Consider the following 9,933-nt stretch of genomic DNA (forward strand, 5'->3'; position numbering starts at 1 on the left):
CTTTGAAGGCTTCCAGAAGATGGGCCTGCTGCACCTCCTCCCCCAAAGAGGCAGAAACCGCTCTGGTGCTGGGCGGTGATGAGAGTGAGGTGTGTGGGCTCACACAGGGCTGAGGGCACAGGCTGAGGTTTGAGGCCATTGGTGCAAGGTGCTGTGAGGGTAGCTCTATCGCCGGAGGCAGGAAATGACCTAGGGGGCAAAGGGCAACAGTAGTCCTTCAAGTGACCTTGACAGGAAACGGGGTCCAGGTCACAATGCTACTCTTGGCTTAGAAAACAGTGACCTGGAAATCTATGGCCAGGGGAGGATGGGGTCAGGTGACCATGGGACTCTTGGCATCTGAGGGAGAGACAGCGCAGACTGTGAAATGTGACTGGGTTTAGCCCGAACATGTGAGATCCTTAAGGTCAGGCAGCCCAGATGTGAGGAGGCCTTGGTGAGAAACTGTGGAGGGCTGGATGGGGTAAGAAGGGCATGGAGTGATAATGGGTTAAAAAACAAACAAAACAAAACAAGAACCCAACCAAACAACCAAAGAAAACCAACCAAACAAGCAACCAAACAAAACTTTTCCTGATGGAACCACTGGAGACCCTTGGCAGCCTGGAGCTGTGCCTGGGGGAGGTAGGATGACAGTCCACAGAAGGGCCAGGAAGGCCGGGCAGTGGTGGCACACGCCTTTAATCCCAGCACTCAGGAGGCAGAGGCAGGAGGATCTCTGTGAGTTCGAGGCCAGCCTGGTCTCCAAAGCGAGTTCCAGGAAAGGCGCAAAGCTACACAGAGAAACCCTGTCTCAAAAAAAAAAAAAAAAAAAAAAAAGAAGGGCCAGGAGGACCTTCTGTTCTGGTCCCAAACCTTAGCAAGTAAAGACCCATCCTCCCCCACCCACCCAGGTGGGGCTAGGACTCACCTGGAGACCGAGTTCTCAGAGGTGTGGGGTTTGGAAGCATTGCAGAGGACTGGCCGGCGCCTCACATGCTCCCAGGGCCTGCCAGAGATAGCACCAGGGCCTCAGCTTTCCAGTTCTAACTCTCGGGGGGTATGGAGACAGCTCTCACTTCAGACCTGCTGCCTAGTGGGTGTTCTTGATACGACCTTCAAGATGCTCCCCAAGCCATGGCCTCTGGGACTTAAAGATGACGAGGTGGGACCCTCCCCCTTCCTATGCTATAACCTCACCACCAAATGTACACTGGTCACTGAACATAACCATATCCCGTAGTGAGCACCACACTACAGCCTCAGCTGTCTATCCCATCGTGCATCCCTTCCACTTTATTGGGGTGTGTTCTTTGCTGCTCTGAGACCAACACCTGTTCTGTGGGTACAGTTAGTCCTGGGCTGCTGCACCAGAGGCTGCCTGGATCTAAGAGATGGGGTCCCTGAGGGTCATGAACCATGGAGGATGGGGTTCTGGGAGCAGAGGGAAGTCCTGGGACCAGCTAAAGGGTTGGGCATACCTGGCAGGTGACATGGGTGTTCTGGCTCCTGGGCACCAGGACCAGCAGCTCGGATGTGTGCTGTTCCACAAACTGCTCACACTGAGGAAAGACAGACACACACTGTGTAGGTCCCAGCCTATGACAGGACTTACCTGCCCTACGGTCCTGGCCTTTCCACCTCCGCTCTATTCCTCCTGACTGTGAGCACTGTCTGTCAGTGCCTGGCTGACCATTGAGACTCTACCTAAGGATTGGAGAGATGGCCCAGTGGATGGGACACCTGCTGCTCTTTTGGAGGACCTGAATGATGGCTCATCACCATCCTTGACTCCAGTTCCCGGGAGTCTGCGGGCCTCTTTTGGCCTCCCTGGGCACTGCACACACATGGTGGTGCCCCTACATACACATGAAATAACGAAAGGCAGGATACTGGAGCTGGCAGCTGGCAGAAGACCAGCAGGCTCACCTCTCAACATCAGTTCAAGTTTGCCCAGCGCGCATGAGGCCTTCAGTTTAAACTTCCTGAACCACACGAAACTGAGCAGAGTGGTGCCTGCCTGTAGTCTCAGTACAGAGGAGGTGGAGGCAGGAGGATCAGAAGTTCAGTTTAGGTTCCATGAGACTCTCTCAGAAGAAAGTACTTTTCTACTTTGGTGAGGGAATTTATTACAGGTTTACAGAACCATCAATTACAGTTCTTGTAAAATGTCTTTTCTGTTGTGGTGGTTGGTTTGTTTCTGCGGCAGGGTTTCTCTGTGTAGCCCTGGCTGTCCTGAACCCACTCTGTAGACCAGGCCGGTTTCAAATTCAGAGATCTGCCTGACTAAAGGTGTCCGTGCTGTCTGGCTTTAAAGTTGTGTTTTGTTTATTTATATGTGGGGGACACGTGTGCTCAGAAGGACCACTTACAGGAGTTGATTTCCCCTTTACCATGTGGATCCCAGGGATTAAGCTTAGGCTGTCATCTTGGTGGTATTACCAGTGAGCCATCCTACCCAATCCTCCCTCCTTTCCCAAGATGAGGTCTCATGTAGCCCAGGCTGGCCCTGAACTCATTATTTATATAGCCGAGGCTGCCTTTGAATTCCTGATTCTCCTTCCTCAGCCTTCCAAAGGCTAGGATTATAGGCCAGCACCACCATATCCAGCTTCTAGCCCCCTTGTGTAGGTGAACTTCTCCCAGTTGAGTTACAGAGGGAGCAGGGTGGGACAGGAAGGATCCTGGGAGAAGACTGAGTTCTTTGCCTGCTCCAGCTGGCCCTGGATCTGCTCATTTTCTGGTGCCTCTTAGGCACTGTTGAATGCTACCCACCATGGGGGTAACACATCGCACCAGGGACATGGTGTGGTGGCCAACATACCCTTGTGTGAAACCAATAAAGGACAGTATGACCCTTTTCTACGGGGACTGACTGTGCTTAGCCCGTGATGTCTGCTGATGCTCCACTTGGGACAGTGATGTCTCTTAGCCAGTTACAGTTGTGACAATCCCATCATTGTCTGGCCCACATCCTGTCTACCTGGCTGGGCTCCAGTCCAGCGTCCTGTGTGTCTCTGGCTACAAAGTGTCCTGGTTTAGCCACACCGGCCATATACCCACCGTGTACCCACCCTATACCTTTTGCCTGTCCAGCCAGAATCGAAGGCAGGCCTGGCGCATCGCCTGTGGCATAGCCTGTTCACTGGCGTTCCGTGCCCGGGTGACCACAGACTTGCAGAGATGGCACTCAGAGTCTGGTTGTGGCCCCTCTTCTGTCAGGGACTCCAGAGCAGGGAGGGCTAAAGAGAAGAGAGCCAAAACTGTCCTGCAGGCGGGGCGTGATGGCACACACCTTGTCATGCCAGCACTTGAGGGGCTGAGGCAGGAGGACCACACCAAGCTTGAAGGCCAGCTGTGGTGTGTAGGACTGTTCTAACCCTTCTCCCAAAGCTGTCCTGCGCAAGTGTTGGTTCTGGGGCTGGAGCGACGGCTCAGTGGTTAGGAGCACTGGCTGCTCTTTCAGAGGAAGTTCAATTCCCAGCACCCACATGGTGGCTCCCAACTGTCTGCTATTTCAGTTTGTAGAGGACTAAACATCCTCTATGGCCTCTGTGGGAACTAGGCACACACATGGTATGTAGATGTAAATGCTGGCAAAACACCCCTACCCATACCAGTAAATAAATAGTTAAAAATAGTGTTGGTTCCTGTCCCCCACCTTGTCCGTGTTCCCTCCTTCCCCGCGTGTGCCCCGTAGTGATAGAAGCCAGGAAGAGGACCAAGGCAGGAGGAGAGTGGGCGACGTGAGAGTAGGCTTACCTGGGCCAATGGCGTCCTCACTGGAACAGCGGAGGACAAGGCCGCAGACTACCTGGGGCACCACACGGCCCAGCAGTGCATCTAGCAGGAGGACTGTATAGCGCTCAGCCAGGCACTGGCAGATGCCACCCACCACCAGGGGTACCACGTGGCATACCTGGGCCACAGCCACGGCCAGCACACCCTGGGGTGGAGGTGGAGAAAGGACAGCATGGGACCTTCCTCTGACAGTCTCTTGTTTGTACCTGTATGAGTGGGCACCCCAGGCACACCCCTTCCTCCCTTTTAGGAAGGAGAGCTGTCCACAGGCCACTGAGCATCCAAGACAGCAGGGGACCTGGGGTGCACCTGGAGTCTCCGAGAGAGAGTCAGCGGTTAACACCAGACCCAGATCTGACTCCAAAGGCTTTAGAGTCACTTGAAAGGGGGCAACAAGACCACAGCTTCTCACAGCCTGGCCCGAAGCTAGAACTCGAAGCATGTTTCCTGACCCAGGGCCACCCTACTTCCTCATGGTCACTCCAATTCCAAACACCCTCAAAGCTGAAGGGCCACAGAGGTCACGGACCTGTGGCTTTTTCCTTTACATGTGACAAAGCTGGCCCCAGGGCCAGGAGGTTGAGGAAGGAAGAGGGTTCAGAGTGCGGACACGCCTGGGGTGCGGTACGTCCCAGATGGGGCCCTTCACTTAAGGCATCCACCTGTGATCATCCACCCACACATAGCTCTCCTCCTGTTATGGTGACGCAGGCCAACAGTCATTGTAGTCAGTGGCCAAGCTGTTCACTGGCGAAATGGCTCCACCTCTGTGATACCTCCACCCATCCCTCCCCTGACTTTTCCTCACTCTGGTCCCTGCTGGCTGCCTGAGAGGATGCTAAAATGGCTTCTGGCCTTAGGAAGCCTCACTGTGCCTGCTCCCCTTTCTGAAACACTTCACTTCTGCACCCCTGTCCAGCTCTCATCCTGCCTAGTGGTCCAGCAGTTTTCTTTTCTTTTCTTTCTTTCTTTCTTTTTTTTTTTTTTCTTCCAGTTTTTCGAGACAGGGTTTCTCTGTGTAGCTTTGCGCCTTTCCTGGATCTGGCTCCATAGCCCAGGCTGGCCTCGAACTCACAGAGATCCACCTGGCTCTGCCTCCCGAGTGCTGGGATTAAAGGCGTGCACCACCACCGCCCGGCTGGTCCAGCAGTTTTCTGATCAGTCAACACTCTTCCTCTCTAGGCTTCCCTGGCAACATACCACGGCCCCCACTTGGCTGGCTGCTCCCTCTCGGCTCTTCTGATGCTGTCTCCACCTGTCCACACCTTGTCTCCTGGTGGTTTTGCTCATGCTTTGGGTCCTTGATTCGGTCTTCAGCCAGTGATGTTCAGGCTGATGGGACTGGGTTCTTGTTTGTTTTTGCAAGTGCATGCGTGCATTCATGTGTATGTACGCTTGTGTGTGCAGATACGTGGAGGCCAGAGGTCACTGCAGTGTCATCCTTAGTCACTCCCACCTTATCATTTTTAAGGATTATTTTTATTCATGTATGTGTATGCATATCTGAGTATATGTATGCCACAGATGTGCAGGTATCCATGGTGTCAGGAGAGGGTGTTGGATTCCCCAGAGCAGGGGTTACAGATGGTTGAAGCCTCCTGACAGGAGTGCTGGGAACCCAGCTCAGTCCTCTGGAAAAGCAGCAAGTGCCCTTAACTGCTGAGCAGTCTCTCCAGCCCCCGTACCTTTTATTTTGAGGCAAGGTCTCTCACTAAGCCTGGAGCTCACCCATTTGACTAGACTGACTGCAGCAAGCTTCAGGGATCGGTCTATTTCTGCCTCCCTGGAGTGTAGGGTTACAAGTGTGCAGTGCACCGTACCCCTAACATTTTATATGGGTGCTGAGGCTTGTTACCTCTTTGGAGCCTCTCCCTGGCTCAGCTGTCTAATTCCCACATTTATCTGTGTGACCCCTCAGCTCTGCAGGGTCTATAGTCTGCATGTTCCTTCCACAACACAAGCTTCAGAAAGGCTGGAATGTGCGCCCTGCTGTGGGTCTTAATGAGTGGCATCGCCTGTAGGTCCCCACTTGGGCAGTGTTGATAGGGCGTGACCGTTCGTGGGCAGGACAACCCTGGCCTGATGAGGCCATTGGGAGAAGCCACTATGGGTTTGGAGGATAGGAGGGATGGAGATTTTTTGGTGGACACTCTGTTTTTGAGAAATTAATGCATTTCCCCCCCACAGTGACAACCAGGCCTTTCTCAGCCTTCAGATAGTGAGCTGCTGGAAGAGGAGGCTGGCCCTGACCTATTCTCCCAGACCTGAGCCTCAAGGTTCCTTGGGTAGGGACCAGGCATGGGTGTCTTAACTCCTCACAGCCTTCTTGGAGTGTTGAGGTGGGGGAAGGTGTAGCTACTGGAGCGCACACACACCCCCCCGTGCCCCCCAGCTCTCTGTGGTTCTGGACACTGAGGCCTTACCTTGGGAATCACGGCTTGGACTCGCTTGATCAGAGTCCTGCAGAGCCAGCAGAAGGGCAGAGGGATGGGGAGCTCGTGTTCAGAGAGGTCCTGAGGAAGGAAGGGGAGAGGTGGGCTTAAGGCTGGAGGTGCCTTCCAGGCTCTGCCTGTCTCTCTTTGCTTCTCTGCCTCCTAGTTCAAGCTCTGCCTGGTGGTTTTTGTCTCTTCTCAGCCACTTTAGCCTTCTGGATTCCCCACAAGCGGCTGTTTGAGGGTGAGGTGGGGAGGGCTGGCTTACCTGTGTGTGAGGCCCAGGCCTAGCCAAGAGGGCCCCTGGCATCGCAGAGAGGACCAGCGTGTTCAGCAGAGGGTCTGGAATAGCATCCTGCATCCCTGGCTCCTGTTCTGGCTTAGCCTGTACAAGTGGGCACAGTCCCACATGACTGCAGATGGCCTTTGGGTTCTAGGACACAGAAAGGTAAGGGCTGTTAGGATCAGGAGGGAACCCCTCACTGCCCAGGCTCTGCTCAGGGACAAGGACCACAGTCTTTGAATCTGGATTTATGGGAGCAGGCTGGGTGGGGTGCTCCATCTTCGGATTCCAGGGAAGGAGCAAAGACAGAAATGGGGGGGTAGGGCCTTGGGGCAGGTTTCTGGGAAAGTGTGAATGCATGTGAGCATATTGTGTGAGAATAAATAAATGTGGGTGTGTGAGAGAGAGGGGATGGAGGGTGTGTCTGAATGTCTGTAGTATGTTATTGAGCAGGTACGCTCTGATCTGGGTGTCTAGATGAAGGAACTGTGTTTCTTATGGCTATATTGGGAAGTGTGTGTGTGTGTGTATGTGTGTGTGTGTGTGTGTGTGTGTGTGTGTGTGTGTGTGTGTGTGTGTTGGGGCCCCTTATACAGGAAAGTGGACACTTGGACACATGAACTGTGCAGCAGGTGTGGCAGGCAGGTCGGGGTCCTCACTATCTGGCTCTGGAAGTAGTCTACAACCAGGGGCAGGTAGACATCGAGCACTTGGTGACAGCGGGGCACAAGCAGCTTCAAGGGAAGGACATCACACTCTTGCTCCAAGAACTTCCGGATTGTGTCCTGGGAGGGCAGAGAGGGGAGAGTTAGCTTGGCCTTTCTGAGGTCTGCCCCCACCAGAGTCCCCTGATGCATGGCCTCCACCTGAGCATACTGGATGTGTGTGGGTGAATGCGTATGAGTGCGTGTGCTCATCCTGGAGTCACAAGCAGCTGTAAGCTGTCTGATGTGGGTGCTGGGAACTGAACTCAGGTCTTCCAGAACATTACGTGCTCTTAGCCACTGAGCCATCTTTCTACCCACTAAGCTCAGTTTTATGAAGCTACTCTTGGGTGGCTGGATGATTGTGAAGGCCTCACCTTGGCCTGGGAATAGCCTTCTGGGGAGCTTGCTCCTTTTCCTCTCTCTGCCCCTCATCCCTCGTTCCCTAAACTTCCTCTAGGATCTGGTTCCCATTACCTGGAAAACGCCTTCCTTGGTCATCTTTATAAGGAGGTGGACAATATCCTCACACTCTTGACACAGGTCATTCTGGAAAAAGGGTCTCAAGTGGGGCAAATGAGTTGGGGCATGCTCCTAGCTCCAGGGAGCACAGCTTTCTCAGACACAGGCTATCAGGTCCCTCGAAGGCATAAGTATATACCCATCATCCCATCTCATCCTGCTGTGCAAATCCTACCCCAGTCCATCCCATGCCATTTGATCCATCTTGTTTTATCCCATCTCATCTGTTCCATGCCATCCCATCCATCCATCCTATCCCACCCATATCATCCCATCCCATCCCATCCATGCCATCCCATTCCATCCCATCCCATCCATGCCATCCCATCCACCCCATCCATCCCCCATCTATTTCATCCCAGCTCAGCCTGTCTAACTCACCCATCCATCCATCTCACACTAACCTACTTTTTTGTCAGCCTGTCCACCCCATTTACTCCATTTGTGTCATCACATTCATTTCATTCCATTCAATCTACACATCATTTGATGTCATACCATACCATACCATCCTCCATGCCACCCCAGCCTCTGTGGGAACCCCACTTCCCTTATGCCCATTCAGAACCCATCCTGATTCTGCCTTTCCAAACCCCTAGTGCACTCTTGGGTGCTACTCACAGGTCCTGCGTGTCCCCAGACTTCCTGTAGGCAGTGCCCCAGGGCTCTGCACTGCACTGCTTGCTCCAGGTTCTGGCACCAGAATTTAGGGCCCTGTGCACAATCCAGGGATGATGCCGACCCGACAGCTGCAGTTGGGGTCAGAGCAGCCTTCATCAGGATCCAGGATACACTTGGCACCCTGCCTTCATCCCACCTCCAACCCAGTTTCGTTGCAAACAAGTGGCCATTACTTATGTCAATCATCTCTGAGTCCTCCTGCCTCAGTATCCACCAACTGACCTTGGATGAGCACCTAGGGCCTCTCTGGACCTCGGCTAACTTGTCTTTAAATTCAGGAATATGTGCAGGCTGGGGTCGTTCTGGGCACAGAGCTGGCTCAGTAAGTCGTGGAGATGCCTCTGTGTGGGGGGCTGGGAGACTCACCTGCACCTGGGCTGCAGAGAGTGGGCAGCAGCAGCAGCAGCCACTGCAGTAGATATGACTTGGCCATGGCTGCCTACTGCTTGGCACCCTACTTGAGGCAGAGGCTCTTATAGTGGGGGAGAGGACCGGGAGGAGGGGGCGGACTCCATGGGAGCAAGCTGACCTCAATGTTTGCCTGTGTCTCGAGAGCCCTCCAGGTGTTTGACCCCAGGTCTTCTCAGCAGGGTCACGCCTGTCACCTCCCCTGTGCTGGCCACTGTTCACTCCAATTCCTTTCCTTTGCCCTCTTCCCCAGCTCCCTCTGTCCCTCTGCTCATCTTCAAGAGGGTCTTGCTTAATCCCAGCTCTCTGTGCAAGGGATGTTGAGACAGGGCCGCGAGTGGGGTCAGAGTGAACCTCTCCAGCCCCACCCCAGGCACCCCAGGCTTCTCAATCCTCGATCCTTACACAACGCTCCTCTCGAGAGCTTCCTGCCTGGTTCTTGATGCAGGGTAAGTGCCGGAAGGGCACACCCAGGGAGCTCCCGGAGCTGCCCAACTCCCACTCCCTCCTTGCTTTAAAAATCCACTACAGTGCCCTGTGAGGCTGAGGCGGGGACCCGAGACCAGAAGCCGATACTCATGCCCCTTAGCCACCGCGCCACCCCCCCCCCCCATATGAGATGGGCTCAGGTGAGTCCAGGTCACATGGTCCTCTGAGGCTATGTCCCCACCTGGCTGGGCCCTAGAGAGGAAAAGCTACAGCTTGATGCAGAGCAGGCCCTGTTGGAGGAGAGGAGAGGACATAGGACTACTGCCCCCAGCCATCAGGACCCCCTATCTGATCCCTGCCATAGCCTTTCCCTAATGATGCTCGTGGGAAGGTGCTCCAGTGATCACAGGCTGGGCGGGGTGGGAGCTAGTCCCAAGATGAGAGCATGTGATGGCAAAGTGACAGCCTGGAAGGTGCTCAAGGATCCATACGGTTTCTGTTGGCTTCAAGGCCTGTCCCTGTGACAAACAGTTGCCACAGTGAGAACTGACTGAAAATGTGTGACCAAAGATCGTGAGCCCAGGGACTTGGCTCAAACTTCAGATTGAGGCCAGACTGGACAGGGTTGCAGAGGGAGACTATCTCACTCCTCCTGACCCAAAAGCCGCTTTGTTGTTATTCTTTATTATTATTG

General features: G+C 54.1%; 1 protein-coding gene across 2 annotated transcripts; it reads right to left on the reverse strand.

Annotated features, from left to right (window-relative positions):
• Nucleotides 1-925: 925 nt before the first annotated feature.
• Nucleotides 926-8,835, reverse strand: Sftpb (surfactant protein B). Of its 2 annotated transcripts, none has more exons than XM_036180311.1 (10): nucleotides 8,769-8,835; nucleotides 8,343-8,470; nucleotides 7,677-7,748; nucleotides 7,155-7,280; nucleotides 6,481-6,645; nucleotides 6,204-6,293; nucleotides 3,742-3,856; nucleotides 3,061-3,221; nucleotides 1,461-1,541; nucleotides 926-988 (listed from the first exon to the last, which is right to left on the reverse strand). In XM_036180311.1, the coding sequence occupies exons 1-10, from the start codon at nucleotides 8,833-8,835 to the stop codon at nucleotides 926-928; spliced, it is 1,068 nt and encodes a 355-aa protein (XP_036036204.1). The 2 variants fall into 2 exon arrangements, with proteins under 2 accessions (XP_036036204.1, XP_036036203.1); XM_036180310.1 differs by having other exon boundaries at nucleotides 3,742-3,925.
• Between the last annotated feature and the right edge of the window lie 1,098 nt (nucleotides 8,836-9,933).

The sequence above is a fragment of the Onychomys torridus genome, chromosome 3 (genome assembly GCF_903995425.1).
Source record: "Onychomys torridus chromosome 3, mOncTor1.1, whole genome shotgun sequence".
Lineage (NCBI taxonomy): Eukaryota > Metazoa > Chordata > Mammalia > Rodentia > Cricetidae > Onychomys > Onychomys torridus.

Coding starts and splice junctions, on each gene's coding strand:
- Sftpb (XM_036180310.1), bottom strand. CDS start 8,835: ATGGCCAAGTCATATCTACTGCAGTGGCTGCTGCTGCTGCTGCCCACT. Junction 8,471..8,768: donor TCTCTGCAGCCCAGGTGCAG/GTGAGTCTCCCA, acceptor CCCCAACTGCAG/CTGTCGGGTCGGCATCATCC. Junction 6,294..6,480: donor GGCCTGGGCCTCACACACAG/GTAAGCCAGCCC, acceptor TTCCTTCCTCAG/GACCTCTCTGAACACGAGCT.